The sequence below is a fragment of the Dendrobates tinctorius genome, unplaced genomic scaffold (assembly GCF_039654945.1).
Source record: "Dendrobates tinctorius isolate UK_male_01 unplaced genomic scaffold, ASM3965494v1 ptg000157l, whole genome shotgun sequence".
Lineage (NCBI taxonomy): Eukaryota > Metazoa > Chordata > Amphibia > Anura > Dendrobatidae > Dendrobates > Dendrobates tinctorius.
Genome location: NW_027361824.1, coordinates 10,701,373 through 10,723,722, shown reverse-complemented (window position 1 = coordinate 10,723,722; position 22,350 = coordinate 10,701,373). Strand labels below are relative to the sequence as shown.

The 22,350-nt window shown below is 43.1% G+C and overlaps 1 protein-coding gene across 1 annotated transcript in view; it reads right to left on the bottom strand.

The window, feature by feature from the left end:
* The window catches only part of P4HA3 (prolyl 4-hydroxylase subunit alpha 3), an 87,960-nt gene that overhangs the window by 20,858 nt on the left and 44,752 nt on the right, over positions 1–22,350 (bottom strand). Inside the window, exons 4-7 of the mRNA XM_073548536.1 lie at positions 19,121–19,270; positions 4,906–4,957; positions 4,453–4,619; positions 4,033–4,209 (exon numbers count right to left, since the gene is read on the bottom strand). Coding sequence (XP_073404637.1) covers positions 4,033–4,209; positions 4,453–4,619; positions 4,906–4,957; positions 19,121–19,270 — 546 coding nt within the window. The remainder of the gene's footprint in view (positions 1–4,032; positions 4,210–4,452; positions 4,620–4,905; positions 4,958–19,120; positions 19,271–22,350) is intronic.

Below are 22,350 nucleotides of genomic sequence, written 5' to 3'. Positions count from 1 at the left end.
AGTGAGCGCAGCTCTGGAGTATAATACAGGATGTAACTCAGGATCAGTAATGTAATGTATGTACACAGTGACTGCACCAGCAGAATAGTGAGCGCAGCTCTGGAGTATAATACAGGATGTAACTCAGGATCAGTAATGTAATGTATGTACACAGTGACTGCACCAGCAGAATAGTGAGCGCAGCTCTGGAGTATAATACAGGATGTAACTCAGGATCAGTAATGTAATATATGTACACAGTGACTGCACCAGCAGAATAGTGAGTGCAGCTCTGGAGTATAATACAGGATGTAACTCAGGTTCAGTAATGTAATATATGTACACAGTGACTGCACCAGCAGAATAGTGAGTGCAGCTCTGGAGTATAATACAGGATGTAACTCAGGATCAGTAATGTAATGTATGTACACAGTGACTGCACCAGCAGAATAGTGAGCGCAGCTCTGGAGTATAATACAGGATGTAACTCAGGATCAGTAATGTATGTACACAGTGACTGCACCAACAGACTAGTGAGCGCAGCTCTGGAGTATAATACAGGATGTAACTCAGGTTCAGTAATGTAATATATGTACACAGTGACTGCACCAGCAGAATAGTGAGTGCAGCTCTGGAGTATAATACAGGATGTAACTCAGGATCAGTAATGTAATGTATGTACACAGTGACTGCACCAGCAGAATAGTGAGCGCAGCTCTGGAGTATAATACAGGATGTAACTCAGGATCAGTAATGTAATATATGTACACAGTGACTGCACCAGCAGAATAGTGAGTGCAGCTCTGGAGTATAATACAGGATGTAACTCAGGTTCAGTAATGTAATATATGTACACAGTGACTGCACCAGCAGAATAGTGAGTGCAGCTCTGGAGTATAATACAGGATGTAACTCAGGATCAGTAATGTAATGTATGTACACAGTGACTGCACCAGCAGAATAGTGAGCGCAGCTCTGGAGTATAATACAGGATGTAACTCAGGATCAGTAATGTATGTACACAGTGACTGCACCAACAGACTAGTGAGCGCAGCTCTGGAGTATAATACAGGATGTAACTCAGGTTCAGTAATGTAATATATGTACACAGTGACTGCACCAGCAGAATAGTGAGTGCAGCTCTGGAGTATAATACAGGATGTAACTCAGGATCAGTAATGTAATGTATGTACACAGTGACTGCACCAGCAGAATAGTGAGCGCAGCTCTGGAGTATAATACAGGATGTAACTCAGGATCAGTAATGTAATGTATGTACACAGTGACTGCACCAGCAGAATAGTGAGTGCAGCTCTGGGGTATAATACAGGAGGTAACTCAGGATCAGTAATGTAATGTATGTACACAGTGACTGCGCCAACAGAATAGTGAGCGCAGCTCTGGGGTATAATACAGGATGTAACTCAGGATCAGTAATGTAATGTATGTACACAGTGACTGCACCAACAGAATAGTGAGCGCAGCTCTGGGGTATAATACAGGATGTAACTCAGGATCAGTAATGTAATGTATGTACACAGTGACTGCACCAACAGAATAGTGAGCGCAGCTCTGGGGTATAATACAGGATGTAACTCAGGATCAGTAATGTAATGTATGTACACAGTGACTGCACCAGCAGAATAGTGAGCACAGCTCTGGGGTATAATACAGGATGTAACTCAGGATCAGTAATGTAATGTATGTACACAGTGACTGCACCAGCAGAATAGTGAGCGCAGCTCTGGGGTATAATACAGGATGTAACTCAGGATCAGTAATGTAATGTAATGTATGTACACAGTGACTGCACCAACAGAATAGTGAGCGCAGCTCTGGGGTATAATACAGGATGTAACTCAGGATCAGTAATGTAATGTATGTACACAGTGACTGCACCAGCAGAATAGTGAGTGCAGCTCTGGAGTATAATACAGGATGTAACTCAGGATCAGTAATGTAATGTATGTACACAGTGACTGCACCAGCAGAATAGTGAGTGCAGCTCTGGGGTGTAATACAGGATGTTACTCAGGATCAGTAATGTAATGTATGTACACAGTGACTGCACCAGCAGAATAGTGAGTGCAGCTCTGGGGTATAATACAGGATGTAACTCAGGATCAGTAATGTAATGTATGTACACAGTGACTGCACCAGCAGAATAGTGAGTGCAGCTCTGGGGTATAATACAGGATGTAACTCAGGATCAGTAAGGTATGTACACAGTGACTGCACCAGTAGAATAGTGAGTGCAGCTCTGGAGTATAATACAGGATGTAACTCAGGATCAATAATGTAATGTAATGTACACAGTGACTGCACCAGCAGAATAGTGAGTGCAGCTCTGGAGTATAATACAGGATGTAACTCAGGATCAGTAATGTAATGTATGTACACAGTGACTGCACCAACAGAATAGTGAGCGCAGCTCTGGGGTATAATACAGGATGTAACTCAGGATCAGTAATGTAATGTATGTACACAGTGACTGCACCAACAGAATAGTGAGCGCAGCTCTGGGGTATAATACAGGATGTAACTCAGGATCAGTAATGTAATGTATGTACACAGTGACTGCACCAGCAGAATAGTGAGTGCAGCTCTGGAGTATAATACAGGATGTAACTCAGGATCAGTAATGTAATGTATGTACACAGTGACTGCACCAGCAGAATAGTGAGTGCAGCTCTGGGGTATAATACAGGATGTAACTCAGGATCAGTAATGTAATGTATGTACACAGTGACTGCACCAACAGAATAGTGAGCGCAGCTCTGGGGTATAATACAGGATGTAACTCAGGATCAGTAATGTAATGTATGTACACAGTGACTGCACCAACAGAATAGTGAGCGCAGCTCTGGGGTATAATACAGGATGTAACTCAGGATCAGTAATGTAATGTATGTACACAGTGACTGCACCAGCAGAATAGTGAGTGCAGCTCTGGAGTATAATACAGGATGTAACTCAGGATCAGTAATGTAATGTATGTACACAGTGACTGCACCAGCAGAATAGTGAGTGCAGCTCTGGGGTATAATACAGGATGTAACTCAGGATCAGTAAGGTATGTACACAGTGACTGCACCAGTAGAATAGTGAGTGCAGCTCTGGAGTATAATACAGGATGTAACTCAGGATCAGTAATGTAATGTATGTACACAGTGACTGCACCAGTAGAATAGTGAGTGCAGCTCTGGGGTATAATACAGGATGTAACTCAGGATCAGTAATGTAATGTATGTACACAGTGACTGCACCAGCAGAATAGTGAGTGCAGCTCTGGGGTATAATACAGGAGGTAACTCAGGATCAGTAAGGTATGTACACAGTGACTGCACCAGTAGAATAGTGAGTGCAGCTCTGGAGTATAATACAGGATGTAACTCAGGATCAGTAATGTAATGTATGTACACAGTGACTGCACCAGCAGAATAGTGAGCGCAGCTCTGGGGTATAATACAGGATGTAACTCAGGATCAGTAATGTAATGTATGTTGTACACAGTGACTGCACCAGCAGAATAGTGAGTGCAGCTCTGGAGTATAATACAGGATGTAACTCAGGATCAGTAATGTAATGTATGTACACAGTGACTGCACCAGCAGAATAGTGAGTGCAGCTCTGGAGTATAATACAGGATGTAACTCAGGATCAGTAATGTAATGTAAGTACACAGTGACTGCACCAGCAGAATAGTGAGTGCAGCTCTGGGGTATAATACAGGATGTAACTCAGGATCAGTAATGTAATGTATGTACACAGTGACTGCACCAGCAGAATAGTGAGTGCAGCTCTGGATTGTAATACAGGATGTAACTCAGTAACTCAGGATCACACAGGCTGTATTTTCTTGCTATTATTTCTGGTTCGGGAAGGTCCCACCTGTCAGGCTTCTGTACATCTGACCTCTTACTGTTCACTCCAGAATGATTACAGCTCAGGATGTGACTGTGATACTTTCATGTAATTCGGGGCAGGATAAGTAAAGGATTGGGTTGCTGGACATTGTAGGACAGGTTGGAGATGTTTGGAGATTCTACTCACCCATGGAGAAGCAAGTTCCTTTATCTTCTCCGCCTCATAGTCGCTGACGAAGTCGTGGTAGAGAGCAATGTAGGGCGCACGGCTCAGCAGCTCTTTCTTCAGGGGCTGGAGGGTGAGGTACGGGCTGCTGTTTGTGTCGTATGAGCACACGAGTCCTGGATCCTCTTGATGATAAGGCTGAGAAGGAAGCACAGTGGACGGTGAGCGGCAGATGATGACATCACACTTATGTATATGGCGGTATTACAGTCTCTAAATCGTGCACAGGATGATGTATATGGCGGTATTAGACTATAGATTGTTTACAGATTGATGTCATCGGGTTCATGTGACATCGCTGACAGTCGGGTCCTCCGTTCCTGGGAAATCTGATGCCATGACACCAGCTACATCCTCATGTCTTTATCTACAGGTCTATACCTGAGTCCCCAATGACTGGCAGAGCCCCTCATACAGATCTCGTGTCCTCAGATGGGGGATGTTTGGCCTCAGGACACTCGGCTCCTCCACCAGTTTTCTCTCTGGAGTCTCATCTAAGATCTTTTCGTACTTGGCGACGTTCAGAGCCAGTCTCATGTTATAGGGATCTGAAAGAGAAAAGGAAAGACTGACTGCGTCCTGAAGACACTGCAGTACCCTATATGTCCAGGGGTGGCGCTGTTTCTGTAGTTAATCAGCTCTGGGTGTAGGACATAGCTATAATTCATATTGTGTCTGTATTTGGAATGGAGTCATGAAAACGTCACTGACTAGCATCCATCCTACTTGTTGACAGTTTCCATGTAGACACATGTCTTCTTGTTCCGTGTTTGCTACTTGCTGACTAGAGAGTTGTTGGTGATGACAGCACAGAGCTGTGGATGCGTCACATACCGTGCAGGAGACACTCGCTGGAGAGGTGTAGCGCCCGGGACACATTCCCCACCTGCAAAAGAGCAGATTGTCAGTAATCCACACATCGTTATATGGTACCTGAGGCACCGCCGCTCAGCACTAACCCTCCATCATCCCCTGCATGAAGATGGTGGATAGTCAAAGGCAAGTATTAAAATGAGTAAAATGAGAAATACCACCCCGCTCTTCCCCAAACCTGGACCTGGGGTCTCGTCCCACACCTTGTAATGTAGAATCCAATAACTGCTCATAATACTGCCATCCAACACTGAATAATAATCCCACACAATACTGCCATCCAATGCTGAATAATAACCCCACACAATTCTGCCATCCAACACTGAATAATAATCCCACACAATACTGCCATTCAATGCTAAATAATAACCCCACACAATACTGCCATCCAATGCTGAATAATAACCCCACACAATACTGCCATCCAATGCTGAATAATAATTCTACATAATACTGCCATCCAATGCTGAATAATAATCCCACATAATACTGCCATCCAATGCTGACTAATAATCCCACACAATACTGCCATCCAATGCTGAATAATAATCCCACACAATACTGCCATCCAATGCTGAATAATAATCCCACACAATACTGCCATCCAATGCTGAATGATAATCCACACAATACTGCCATCCAATGCTGAGTAATAATCCTACACAATACTGCCATCCAATGCTGAATAATAATCTACACAATAATGCCATCCAATGCTGAATAATACCGTAATCCCACACAATACTGCCATCCAATGCTGAATAATAATGTCACACAACACTGCCATCCATTGCTGACTAATAATCCAACACAATACTGCCATCCAATGCTGACTAATAATTCCACACAAAACTGGCATCCAGTGCCGAATAATAATCCCACACAATACTGCCATCCAATACTGAATAGTTCCACACAATACTGCCATTCAATGCTGAATAATAATCCCATACAATACTGCCATCCAATACTGAATAACTCCACACAATACTGCCATCCAATGCTGAATAATAATCCCACATAATACTCCCATCCAATGCTGAATAATAATCCCACACAATACTGCCATCCAATGCTGAATAATAATCCACACGATACTGCCATCCAATGCTGAATAACAATCCCACACAATACTGCCATCCAATGCTGAATAATAATGCCACATAATTCTGCCATCCAATGCTGACTTTTAATCCCACATAATACTGCCATCCAATGCTGACTAATAATCCCACATAATACTCCCATCCAATGCTGAATAATAATCCCACACAATACTGGCATCCAATGCCGAATAATATTCCCACACAATACTGCCATCCAATGCCGAATAATAATCCCACACAATACTGCCATCCAATGCTGAATAATAATCCCACGTAATACTCCCATCCAATGTTGAATAATAATCCACACAATACTGCCATCCAATGTTGAATAATAATCCACACAATACTGCCATCCAATGCTGACTAATAACCCCACACAATACTGCCATCCAATGCTGAATAATAATCCACACAATACTGCCATCCAATGCTGAATAATAATCCCACATAATACTCCCATCCAATGTTGAATAATAATCCAAACAATACTGCCATCCAATGTTGAATAATAATCCACACAATACTGGCATCCAATGCTGACTAATAATCCCACACAATACTGCCATCCAATGCTGAATAATAATCCACACAATACTGCCATCCAATGCTGAGTAATAATCCCACACAATACTGGCATCCAATGCTGACTAATAATCCCACACAATACTGCCATCCAATGCTGAATAATAATCCCACACAATACTGCCATCCAATGCTGAATAACAATCCCACACAATACTGCCATCCAATGCTGAATAATAATCCACACAATACTGCCATCCAATGCTGAATAACAATCCCACACAATACTGCCATCCAATGCTGAATGATAATCCACACAATACTGCCATCCAATGCTGACTAATAACCCCACACAATTCTGCCATCCAATGCTGAATAATAATCCCACACAATACTGCCATCCAATGCTGAATAATAATCCACACAATACTGCCATCCAATGCTGAATAACAATCCCACACAATACTGCCATCCAATGCTGAATGATAATCCCACACAATACTGCCATCCAATGCTGACTAATAATCCCACACAATACTGCCATCCAATGCTGAATAATAATCCCACACAATACTGCCATCCAATGCTGAATAATAATCCACACAATACTGCCATCCAATGCTGAATAACAATCCCACACAATACTGCCATCCAATGTTGAATAATAATCCACACAATACTGCCATCCAATGCTGAATAATAACCCCACACAATACTCCCATCCAATGTTGAATAATAATCCCACACAATACTGCCATCCAATGTTGACTAATAACCCCACACAATTCTGCCATCCAATGCTGAATAATAATCCCACACAATACTGCCATCCAATGCTGAATAATAATCCACACAATACTGCCATCCAATGCTGAGTAATAATCCCACACAATACTGGCATCCAATGCTGACTAATAATCCCACACAATACTGCCATCCAATGCTGAATAATAATCCCAGACAATACTGCCATCCAATGCTGAATAACAATCCCACACAATACTGCCATCCAATGCTGAATGATAATCCACACAATACTGCCATCCAGTGCTGACTAATAACCCCACACAATTCTGCCATCCAATGCTGAATGATAATCCACACAATACTGCCATCCAATGCTGAATAATAATCCCACATAATACTCCCATCCAATGTTGAATAATAATCCACACAATACTGCCATCCAATGGTGAATAATAATCCACACAATACTGGCATCCAATGCTGACTAATAATCCCACACAATACTGCCATCCAATGCTAAATAATAATCCACACAATACTGGCATCCAATGCTGAGTAATAATCCCACACAATACTGCCATCCAATGCTGAATAATAATCCCACACAATACTGCCATCCAATGCTGAATGATAATCCACACAATACTGCCATCCAATGCTGACTAATAATCCCACACAATACTGCCATCCAATGCTGAATAATAATCCCAGACAATACTGCCATCCAATGCTGAATAACAATCCCACACAATACTGCCATCCAATGCTGAATGATAATCCACACAATACTGCCATCCAGTGCTGACTAATAACCCCACACAATTCTGCCATCCAATGCTGAATGATAATCCACACAATACTGCCATCCAATGCTGAATAATAATCCCACATAATACTCCCATCCAATGTTGAATAATAATCCACACAATACTGCCATCCAATGGTGAATAATAATCCACACAATACTGGCATCCAATGCTGACTAATAATCCCACACAATACTGCCATCCAATGCTGAATAATAATCCACACAATACTGCCATCCAATGCTGAGTAATAATCCCACACAATACTGCCATCCAATGCTGAATAATAATCCCACACAATACTGCCATCCAATGCTGAATGATAATCCACACAATACTGCCATCCAATGCTGAGTAATAATCCCACACAATACTGCCATCCAATGCTGAATAATGATCCACTCAATACTGCCATCCAATGCTGAATAATAATCTACACAATACTGCCATCCAATGCTGAATAATACCGTAATCCCACACATTACTGCCATCCAATGCTGAATAATAATGTCACACAACACTGCCATCCATTGCTGACTAATAATCCAACACAATACTGCCATCCAATGCTGACTAATAATTCCACACAATACTGGCATGCAGTGCCGAATAATAATCCCACACAATACTGCCATCCAATACTGAATAGTTCCACACAATACTGCCATTCAATGCTGAATAATAATCCCATACAATACTGCCATCCAATACTGAATAACTCCACACAATACTGCCATCCAATGCTGAATAATAATCCCACACAATACTGCCATCCAATGCTGAATAATAATGCCACATAATTCTGCCATCCAATGCTGACTTTTAATCTCACACAATACTGGCATCCAATGCCGAATAATAATCCCACACAATACTGCCATCCAATGCTGAATAATAATCCCACACAATACTGCCATCCAATGCTGACTAATAATCCCACATAATACTGCCATCCAATGCTGACTAATAATCCCACATAATACTCCCATCCAATGCTTAATAATAATCCCACACAATACTGGCATCCACTGCCAAATAATAATCCCACACAATACTGCCATCCAATGCTGAATAATAATCCCACATAATACTCCCATCCAATGTTGAATAATAATCCACACAATACTGCCATCCAATGTTGAATAATAATCCACACAATACTGGCATCCAATGCTGACTAATAATCCCACACAATACTGCCATCCAATGCTGAATAATAATCCACACAATACTGCCATCCAATGCTGAGTAATAATCCCACACAATACTGGCATCCAATGCTGACTAATAATCCCACACAATACTGCCATCCAATGCTGAATAATAATCCCACACAATACTGCCATCCAATGCTGAATAACAATCCCACACAATACTGCCATCCAATGCTGAATAATAATCCACACAATACTGCCATCCAATGCTGAATAACAATCCCACACAATACTGCCATCCAATGCTGAATGATAATCCACACAATACTGCCATCCAATGCTGACTAATAACCCCACACAATTCTGCCATCCAATGCTGAATAATAATCCCACACAATACTGCCATCCAATGCTGAATAATAATCCACACAATACTGCCATCCAATGCTGAATAACAATCCCACACAATACTGCCATCCAATGCTGAATGATAATCCCACACAATACTGCCATCCAATGCTGACTAATAATCCCACACAATACTGCCATCCAATGCTGAATAATAATCCCACACAATACTGCCATCCAATGCTGAATAATAATCCACACAATACTGCCATCCAATGCTGAATAACAATCCCACACAATACTGCCATCCAATGTTGAATAATAATCCACACAATACTGCCATCCAATGCTGAATAATAACCCCACACAATACTCCCATCCAATGTTGAATAATAATCCACACAATACTGCCATCCAATGTTGACTAATAACCCCACACAATTCTGCCATCCAATGCTGAATAATAATCCCACACAATACTGCCATCCAATGCTGAATAATAATCCACACAATACTGCCATCCAATGCTGGGTAATAATCCCACACAATACTGGCATCCAATGCTGACTAATAATCCCACACAATACTGCCATCCAATGCTGAATAATAATCCCAGACAATACTGCCATCCAATGCTGAATAACAATCCCACACAATACTGCCATCCAATGCTGAATGATAATCCACACAATACTGCCATCCAGTGCTGACTAATAACCCCACACAATTCTGCCATCCAATGCTGAATGATAATCCACACAATACTGCCATCTAATGCTGACTAATAATCCCACACAATACTGCCATCCAATGCTGAATAATAATCCCACACAATACTGTCATCCAATGCTGAATAATAATCCACACAATACTGCCATCCAATGCTGAATAACAATCCCACACAATACTGCCATCCAATGTTGAATAATAATCCACACAATACTGCCATCCAATGCTGAATAATAACCCCACACAATACTCCCATCCAATGTTGAATAATAATCCACACAATACTGCCATCCAATGCTGACTAATAACCCCACACAATTCTACCATCCAATGCTGAGTAATAATCCCACACAATACTGCCATCCAATGCTGAATAATAATCCACACAATACTGGCATCCAATGCTGACTAATAATCCCACACAATACTGCCATCCAATGCTGACTAATAATCCCACACAATTCTGCCGTCCAATGCTGAATAATAATCCACACAATACTGCCATCCAATGCTGACTAATAACCCCACACAATACTGCCATCCAATGCCGAATAATAATCCCACACAATTCTGCCATCCAATGCTGAATAATAATCCACACAATACTGCCATCCAATGCTGACTAGTAACCCCACACATTTCTGCCATCCAATGCTGAATAATAATCCCACACAATACTGCCATCCAATGCTGAATAATAATCCCAAACAATTCTGCCATCCAATGCTGAATAATAATCCACACAATACTGGCATCCAATGCTGACTAATAATCCCACACAATACTGCCATCCAATGCCGAATAATAATCCCACACAATTCTGCCATCCAATGCTGAATAATAATCCACACAATAGTGCCATCCAATGCTGACTAATAACCCCACACAATTCTGCCATCCAATGCTGAATAATAATCCCACACAAGACTGCCATCCAATGCTGAATAATAATCCAAGCAATACTGCCATCCAATGCTGAGTAATAATCCCACACAATACTGGCATCCAATGCTGACTAATAATCCCACACAATACTGCCATCCAATGCTGAATAATAATCCCACACAATACTGCCATCCAATGCTGAATGATAATCCACACAATACTGCCATCCAATGCTGAATGATAATCCACACAATACTGCCATCCAATGCTGAATAACAATCCCACACAATACTGCCATCCAATGTTGAATAATAATCCACACAATACTGCCATCCAATGCTGAATAATAACCCCACACAATACTCCCATCCAATGTTGAATAATAATTCACACAATACTGCCATCCAATGCTGACTAATAGCCCCACACAATTCTGCCATCCAATGCTGAATAATAATCCCACACAATACTGCCATCCAATTCTGAATAATAATCCACACAATACTGCCATCCAATGCTGAGTAATAATCCCACACAATACTGCCATCCAATGCTGAATGATAATCCACACAATACTGCCATCCAATGCTGACTAATAATCCCACACAATACTGCCATCCAATGCCGAATAATAATCCCACACAATACTGCCATCCAATGCTGAATAATAATCCCACACAATACTGCCATCCAATGCTGAATGATAATCCACACAATACTGCCATCCAATGCTGAATGATAATCCACACAATACTGCCATCCAATGCTGAATAACAATCCCACACAATACTGCCATCCAATGTTGAATAATAATCCACACAATACTGCCATCCAATGCTGAATAATAACCCCACACAATACTCCCATCCAATGTTGAATAATAATTCACACAATACTGCCATCCAATGCTGACTAATAACCCCACACAATTCTGCCATCCAATGCTGAATAATAATCCCACACAATACTGCCATCCAATGCTGAATAATAATCCACACAATACTGCCATCCAATGCTGACTAATAATCCCACACAATACTGCCATCCAATGCCGAATAATAATCCCACACAATACTGCCATCCAATGCCGAATAATAATCCCACACAATACTGCCATCCAATGCCGAATAATAATCCCACACAATACTGCCATCCAATGCCGAATAATAATCCCACACAATTCTGCCATCCAATGCTGAATAATAATCCCACACAATACTGCCATCCAATGCCGAATAATAATCCCACACAATTCTGCCATCCAATGCTGACTAATAATCCCACAGAATACTGCCATCCAATGCTGAATAATAATCCACACAATACTGCCATCCAATGCTGAATAATAATCCACACAATACTGCCATCCAATGCTGACTAATAATCCCACACAATACTGCCATCCAATGCCGAATAATAATCCCACACAATACTGCCATCCAATGCCGAATAATAATCCCACACAATACTGCCATCCAATGCCGAATAATAATCCCACACAATACTGCCATCCAATGCCGAATAATAATCCCACACAATTCTGCCATCCAATGCTGAATAATAATCCCACACAATACTGCCATCCAATGCCGAATAATAATCCCACACAATTCTGCCATCCAATGCTGACTAATAATCCCACACAATACTGCCATCCAATGCTGAATAATAATCCACACAATACTGCCATCCAATGCTGAATGATAATCCCACACAATACTGCCATCCAATGCTGAATAATAATCCCACACAATACTGCCATCCAATGCTGAATGATAATCCACACAATACTGCCATCCAATGCTGAATGATAATCCACACAATACTGCCATCCAATGCTGACTAATAACCCCACACAATACTGCCATCCAATGCTGAATAATAATCCACACAATACTGCCATCCAATGCTGACTAATAATCCCACACAATACTGCCATCCAATGCTGAATGATAATCCCACACAATACTGCCATCCAATGCTGAATAATAATCCCACACAATACTGCCATCCAATGCTGAATGATAATCCACACAATACTGCCATCCAATGCTGAATGATAATCCACACAATACTGCCATCCAATGCTGACTAATAATCCCACACAATACTGCCATCCAATGCTGAATAATAATCCACACAATACTGCCATCCAATGCCGACTAATAATCCCACACAATTCTGCCATCCAATGCTGAATAATAATCCCACACAATACTGCCATCCAATGCCGAATAATAATCCCACACACTACTGCCATCCAATGCTGACTAATAATCCCACACAATACTGCCATCCAATACTGAGTAATAATCCCACACAATACTGCCATCCAATGCTGACTAATAATCCCACACACTACTGCCATCCAATGTTGAATAATAATCCACACAATACTGCCATCCAAAGCTGACTAATAATCCCACACAATACTGCCATCCAATGCTGAATAATAATCCCACACAATACTGCCATCCAATGCCGAATAATAATCCCACACACTACTGCCATCCAATGCTGACTAATAATCCCACACAATACTGCCATCCAATGCTGAGTAATAATCCCACACAATACTGCCATCCAATGCTGACTAATAATCCCACACACTACTGCCATCCAATGTTGAATAATAATCCACACAATACTGCCATCCAATGCTGATTAATAACCCCACACAATACTGCCATCCAATGCCGAATTATAATCCCACACACTACTGCCATCCAATGCTGACTAATAATCCCACACAATACTGCCATCCAATGCTGAGTAATAATCCCACACAATACTGCCATCCAATGCTGACTAATAATCCCACACACTACTGCCATCCAATGTTGAATAATAATCCACACAATACTGCCATCCAATGCTGACTAATAATCCCACACAATACTGCCATCCAATGCTGAATAATAATCCCACACAATACTGCCATCCAATGCCGAATAATAATCCCACACACTACTGCCATCCAATGCTGACTAATAATCCCACACAATACTGCCATCCAATGCTGAGTAATAATCCCACACAATACTGCCATCCAATGCTGACTAATAATCCCACACACTACTGCCATCCAATGTTGAATAATAATCCACACAATACTGCCATCCAATGCTGACTAATAATCCCACACAATACTGCCATCCAATGCTGAATAATAATCCCACACAATACTGCCATCCAATGCTGACTAATAATCCCACACACTACTGCCATCCAATGTTGAATAATAATCCACACAATACTGCCATCCAATGCTGACTAATAATCCCACACAATACTGCCATCCAATGCTGAATAATAATCCCACACAATACTGCCATCCAATGCCGAATAATAATCCCACACAATTCTGCCATCCAATGCTGACTAATAATCCCACACAATTCTGCCATCCAATGCTGAGTAATAATCCCACACAATACTGCCATCCAATGCCGAATAATAATCCCACACAATTCTGCCATCCAATGCCGAATAATAATCCCACACAATTCTGCCATCCAATGCTGACTAATAATCCCACACAATTCTGCCATCCAATGCTGAGTAATAATCCCACACAATACTGCCATCCAATGCCGAATAATAATCCCACACAATTCTGCCATCCAATGCTGACTAATAATCCCATTTTTGCGCTTTTGTTTTTTTCCTCCCCTTCTTCCCAGAGCCATAACTTTTTTATTTTTCCGTCAATATGGACGTATGGGGGCTTGTTTTTTTGTGGGAAGAGTTGGGCTTTTGACTGATTTTACCATATAGTTTACAAGAAAAAGGAAAAAAATGCTAAGGGAGTTGAAAGGGCAAGAAAAAAAACACAATTCCACAATAGTTCAATAGTTTTTTGAGTTTTTTTTTTTATTTGCCATGGTCACTATATGGTAAAACTGATGGGGCAGTATGATTCCAAAGGTCATTAAGAGTACACAGATACCAAGCATGTATAGTTTGTTTGTTTTTTTAAGTGATGAGAAAACATGTAAACATTTGTAAGAATCTTTTTTTGTTTATTTCACAAATTTCCAAAACCTGTATCGTCTCCATTTTTTGGGACTTGGGGCGGGTGGGGGCTTATTTTTTGCTCCTCAAATTGACGTTTTTATTGATACCATCAATGTTTTGATCGCCGGTTATTGCATTTTATTGCAATGTTTTGGGGCAAAAAAAAACCTCTGAATGATAAGGTCACTGACCCCTTAAGTAAAAGTCATTGTTAGAAAGCAAAGACTGATGTGACTCGGCGCAGGAATAGCTTGGCTGTTGTTGAACAGAAAGGGTTAATGAGTTCTTCCTGATTATTTCTCCATATGTGTCAGGAGTCAGGACCCCCCCCCATCCCTCCGCTTCATGACTGAGAATTCCCAAAATCCTCTCACCGATATATTGAATTCCACACAAGATCCCATAGGGGATTCATATGAGGTGGGAGGAAATGGAATCTACAGCAAGGTCTGAGATCTGGAGCGAAGCCGATTACTTTCCACAATGCGCCTCCAAAAATGCAGAAAGGCGACAGCAGAGGAAACGCTCCATCATGGTGCCCACCCCAGGAATATAACGATTCAGGACCACTGAATGCAAAATAACAGTATATAATCTGTATCTATATAAATTATTATACATATTACATTACTGATCCGGAGTTACATCCTGTATTATACCCCAGAGCTGCACTCACTATTCTGCTGGTGCAGTCACTGTGTACATACATTACATTACTGATCCTGAGTTACCTCCTGTATTAGACTCCAGAGCTGCACTCACTATTCTGCTGGTGCAGTCACTGTGTACATACATTACATTACTGATCCTGAGTTACCTCCTGTATTATACTCCAGAGCTGCACTCACTATTCTGCTGGTGCAGTCACTGTGTACATACATTACATTACTGATCCTGAGTTACCTCCTGTATTAGACTCCAGAGCTGCACTCGCTATTCTGCTGGTGCAGTCACTGTGTACATATATTACATTACTGATCCTGAGTTACCTCCTGTATTATACTCCAGAGCTGCACTCACTATTCTGCTGGTGCAGTCACTGTGTACATACATTACATTACTGATCCTGAGTTACATCCTGTATTATACCCCAGAGCTGCACTCACTATTCTGCTGGTGCAGTCACTGTGTACATACATTACATTACTGATCCTGAGTTACCTCCTGTATTATACTCCAGAGCTGCACTCACTATTCTGCTGGTGCAGTCACTGTGTACATACATTACATTACTAATCCTGAGTTACCTCCTGTATTATACTCCAGAGCTGCACTCACTATTCTGCTGGTGCAGTCACTGTGTACATACATTACATTACTGATCCTGAGTTACATCCTGTATTATACTCCAGAGCTGCACTCACTATTCTGCTGGTGCAGTCACTGTGTACATACATTACATTACTGATCCTGAGTTACATCCTGTATTATACCCCAGAGCTGCACTCGCTATTCTGGTGGTGCAGTCACTGTGTACATACATTACATTACTGATCCTGAGTTACCTCCTGTATTATACCCCAGAGCTGCACTCGCTATTCTGGTGGTGCAGTCACTGTGTACATACATTACATTACTGATCCTGAGTTACATCCTGTATTATACCCCAGAGCTGCGCTCACTATTCTGCTGGAGCAGTCACTGTGTACATACATTACTGATCCTGAGTTACATCCTGTATTATACTCCAGAGCTGCGCTCACTATTCTACTGGAGCAGTCACTGTGTACATACATTACTTATCCTGAGTTACATCCTGTATTATACTCCAGAGCTGCGCTCACTATTCTGATGGTGCAGTCACTGTGTACATACATTACATTACTGATCCTGAGTTACCTCCTGTATTATACTCCAGAGCTGCACTCACTATTCTGCTGGTGCAGTCACTGTGTACATACATTACATTACTGATCCTGAGTTCCATCCTGTATTATACTCCAGAGCTGCACTCACTATTCTGCTGGTGCAGTCACTGTGTACATACATTACATTACTGATCCTGAGTTACATCCTGTATTATACTCCAGAGCTGCACTCACTATTCTGCTGGTGCAGTCACTGTTTACAAACATGACATTACATTTCTTGACTGTAAGGAACATATTATCTTTCTCACTGACCTCGATCACATGGGATAATAGATTTCTCTGCCTTCCTATCACTGACCACCAGGGACGTTTTGATGGGAGTTAACCCTTGTAGTGTCAGTGTGGCGCCCCTGAGGCTCAGTCGCCACAGAGGTACTGCACCTACTCCTAAGGTGTGGTGCCCCACCCTCCAGGTAAGTTGGAGGCTCCTGACCACGCTCCTACACTCGCACCTCACACAATAGAGTATTTCACTACAACCACATTGCGGCTCCTTGCTTAGAGAGAGGCAGAGCACCTTTGGTGGTTCCCTACTTGGAACGCTAGACGTGCTTGGAGGCGGGTGGAGTTGAGAATACATATAAAAGAGCGGGACGGTTCCAGGATTGAGGTCAGTTGAGTTCAGAGGTTCAGTCAGACAGAGAGCCACTCGGGAGGAGTGGGGATCCCTGGAAGAGGGATGGAGGAAGGAGGTGCTGCAGCTGCCTCAGTGACCTGGGTCTGCTGGCACGGGAAAGGAAAGAAGGAGAAGGACATTGAACTGAAGCCTGAGCTTCCATAGGAGGGAAAGACAAGTACGGAATGTAGGAGTAAAAGGGAACACAGAGGACGTGGGTTAGAGGAAGAACCCTGCCTAGAAGTTCTAAGCGCAAGGCCGGGACCCGGTCCCCGAGGTTGTACGAACACTAACGGTTCTGCAGCAGACACCGGTGGAGTAGTGGGCTGTAAATGCACTACTCCCATCTAAGACTTGAGGGCACAACAGCAACACGGATAGAGAGCCGGGACTCAGGAGTAGAGAGTCCCCGAAGCAGGCTACAGCTGTCTGCCGTACAAGTAGAGTTCTTGGGAACATCTGTCAGGAGGAACTCCAGTGTAACTCAGCACTAGGAGATCTTCACACTTAAGGCGCTATAGAGGAGACTATCAGAAAAGGCACATAAGTTGGCGGAGTGTTGGAGAGGAGCTTTCTATCTTGCCTGGAGGTTGACTGAGTCCCTGACCCGGAGGACACGGCACAGAAGCGGGCACTACAGACTGTGAGTAAAGCTATGGATCTACATGCCCTGGTGTCCTCCATTCCTTCCTGCGTCCGTCCGCCTAGCACTGCTGCATCCCCTGCGCCATACAATGCACCATCTGGGACAACAGCCCTGCCTGTGGAGGGCTATACCATCATTGCTGCACCACAACATCTGTCCCGGAGGATCTGTCTGCAGCGTCGGCTTAACACCTCCCTTGCTGAACACCACTGGTGGCGTCACGAACTATTTATCTAACTACATTCCACCATTCACATCTTCCTATTACTTGGGCGCCCAGGGCCACGGTCCGGGTCACCGCTGCTGTGACACATCCCCCTGACACAGGCCCGGTACCGAGTCCCCACAGCCCTGGGAGGGCGACCCATCAGCTCTGCAGGTTAGCAGTAGACTGTGATCTAATTTGCTCTTGATCTTATGCCGGTTGCACAATATATGAAATTCTGAAGCTGAGACGTCTGTAATTAATTACACAGATTCTCTTGGTCCCGTCTCCGACCACAGGATGGAAATGAAAATCAGGCAAATCTGAAGCTAATGTGAAGTGGAGCCAAGCGCTCCGTCAGCACATTCTGATACTTCGGATTTTAGGTCTTTGCTGTGAGGAATAAGGATTGCGAAGTTTCCCTTGTACAATTGTCTGTACATGATTATTATAACACAATCTCATGGGTGACAACAGAGAGTAACAGAGCGGAATAAGCAGCAGCTGCCGATGCCAATTACCTTGTAGTAAGAAAAAGCTAAATAATCCAATGCGTGTTCCAGGGAGCCCTGGTCCTCAGTGAACCAGCTGCCAGAGGAATCGCGAAATTTACTGACTGCTTCCTCCAGCCATGGGATAGAGTGGTAGAAATCATCCAGATCATAGGCCACCTGTGGGGAACAAGCGGCAAAGGGTGCTATATAATATAATATACAGTGATATTTGTTACATGTGGTATCAGGGAGGAGGGGCATTGCATTAGAGGATAGGGTCAGCAGAGTCATCTCATAATCATTATAGGAGCGAGTCAGCAGAGTCATCTCATAATCACTAGAAGATAGAGCCAGCAGAGTCATCTCATTATCATTACAGTCAGCAGAGTCATCTTATTATCATTAGAGGACAGAGTCAACAGAGTCATCTCATTATCATTAGAGTGCAGAGTCAGCAGAGTCATCTCCTTATCAGTAGAGAGCAGAGTCATCTCCTTATCAGTAGAGGGCAGAGTCAGCAGAGTCATCTCATTATCATTAAAGGAGAAAGTCAGCAGAGTCATCTTATAATCACTAGAGGATATAGTCACCAGAGTCATCTCAATCATTAGAGGATAGAGTCAGCAGAGTCATCTTATTATCATTAGAAGGCAAGGTCAGTAGAGTCATCTCATTATCATTAGAGTCAGCAGAGTCATCTCATTATCATTAAAGGATAGGGTCAACAGAGTTATCTCTGTTATGATTGGGTCACCGAGGAGGAAAGCAACACCAAGCTAGGCCTCAGAAAACCAGAGAGGTTGGTAACGAAGCGGATTGCAGACCCCTGATCCTATCCACACAACTTGCAGTAGCCATAGAGCGTACCTATGATGATTCTAGATGCCTCGACACAGCCGGAGAACTAAATAAGCCTAAAGAAAGAAAAGGGGAAATCTAAACTGCCCCAGAGCAGACCCCAATGGAATAGACAGCCCCCACACATATATTGTCAGTGAGACAAGATGAAAACACAAACGCAGGTAGGAAAATAGACTGAGCAAATGATGTGGGCCCACACTAACTAGACGGGACAGGAAAGGAAAGACTCTGTCTGCAATCACGCAAAAAACCCTGCAAAAAATGCCCAACATGTCTGATAGAAAAAACACTGAAGTCACACGACTTCGCCCACTATATCAGCACTCTGGTATATTCTGAAAGCAATCTAATAAGAGCCAATCTAATAAGGGACAAAAACAAACTGGCACAAGCAGTAACATAAGGATGGAAATTCAGCACAGCCCCAGCAGGAACTGGCTGACCCACACAAAACTGAAATAGACAAAACCAGATCAAATGTGAACAATAGCAAAAGAACACTTAGCTGAGCATGCAGGGACTGAGCTGGAAACTAAGACCTCAGGAGGCAGGAAAAAATCACCAGCAGGGATAGAGGGAGTCGGCTGTTTTAAATCCAGTCAGAAACTCCCAATGCCCAATCGTCCTCCTCATTATCAGGTGGCAGGCCTCTGTTAATTAGATCAACTCCATTACCTCCTGTAACCACCAGAGGGAGCCCGGGAAGACAACTCGCGACTCCTCTGTTAATACAACCAGCTCCACTACCTTCACTAGTAACCAGAGGTAGGCCAGAAAGCGAATTCACAACATATCTCATTATTAGAGGATGGAGTCAGCAGAGTCATCTCGTCAGTAGAGTCAGTCATACACAAGGAAACACGAGCAGGATATACTTTCCCTCTTCGAGGTTGTGGGTACATTTAGAGCAGCAAGGAGCAAACTTATTACATTTTAGATTTTATAAAGAGTGATGGTTAAAGAGCTCAAAATGTTGAAAAAAGATGAAAGACTAAGATAAAAGGCAAAAACATTACAAAAAAATGGATAAATGCAGAAATGTTTTGTAGATTGAATCTGTGAAATCTTGCGGCAGAGTTGTCACTGCAGAAATGTGGACAGATCTACCATACTCGCAATTTCTCCAGGGTCTGACAATGAGTTTTTCTGGATGAGACATTATAACGGGTCTCTTCCACACCCCACCCCGGCCACGAGGCGTGTTCCCCTTCTGGCGTGTTCACTGCTTCCTGCTCTGAATTTCAGCGGCACGCCTAGTTTGCGCATGCACTCCACGGCTCATAAAGCGGCAGCGCACGTATACAGTAGGCATTTAGTATACAGTAGATACAACTGCAAGATAGTTCCCAGCCAATAACTAGGAGGCATCTTATATAAAAGGCACCCTCCCCAATAGTGGGGGGCCAAGCAGCACATTAAGTCATTGTGGGGCCAGTGCCTGTACGTGAATTCCGTGTCTCCATTCTGCTACAACCAGTCTCCGAACACTGAAGCTGCTCTGGCAGGACATGTATCCCAAAGCTGCTCTGGCAGGACATGTATCCCAAAGCTGCTCTGGCGGAACCTGTATCCCAAAGCTGCTCTGGCGGAACCTGTATCCCGAAGCTGCTCTGGCAGGACATGTATCCCAAAGCTGCTCTGGTGGACCCTGTATCCCAAAGCTGCTCTGGTGGACCCTGTATCTCGAAGCTGCTCTGGCAGGACATGTATCCCAAAGCTGCTCTGGCAGGACATGTATCCCAAAGCTGCTCTGGCGGAACCTGTATCCCAAAGCTGCTCTGGCGGAACCTGTATCCCGAAGCTGCTCTGGCAGGACATGTATCCTAAAGCTGCTCTGGCGGAACCTGTATCCCAAAGCTGCTCTGGTGGACCCTGTATCTCGAAGCTGCTCTGGCAGGACATGTATCCCAAAGCTGCTCTGGCAGGACATGTATCCCAAAGCTGCTCTGGCGGAACCTGTATCCCAAAGCTGCTCTGGCGGAACCTGTATCCCGAAGCTGCTCTGGCAGGACATGTATCCTAAAGCTGCTCTGGCGGAACCTGTATCCCAAAGCTGCTCTGGCGGAACCTGTATCCCAAAGCTGCTCTGGCGGACCCTGTATCTCGAAGTTGCTCTGGCAGGACATGTATCCCAAAGCTGCTCTGGCGGCACCTGTATCCCTAAGCTCCTCTGGCGGCACCTGTATCCCTACGCTCCTCTGGCGGCACCTGTATCCCAAAGCTGCTCTGGCGGCACCTGTATCCCAAAGCTGCTCTGGCGGCACCTGTATCCCTAAGTTCCTCTGGCGGCACATGTATCCCTAAGCTCCTCTGGCGGCACATGTATCCCGAAGCTGCTCTGGCGGCACATGTATCCTTAAGCTCCTCTGGCGGCACCTGTATCCCTAAGCTCCTCT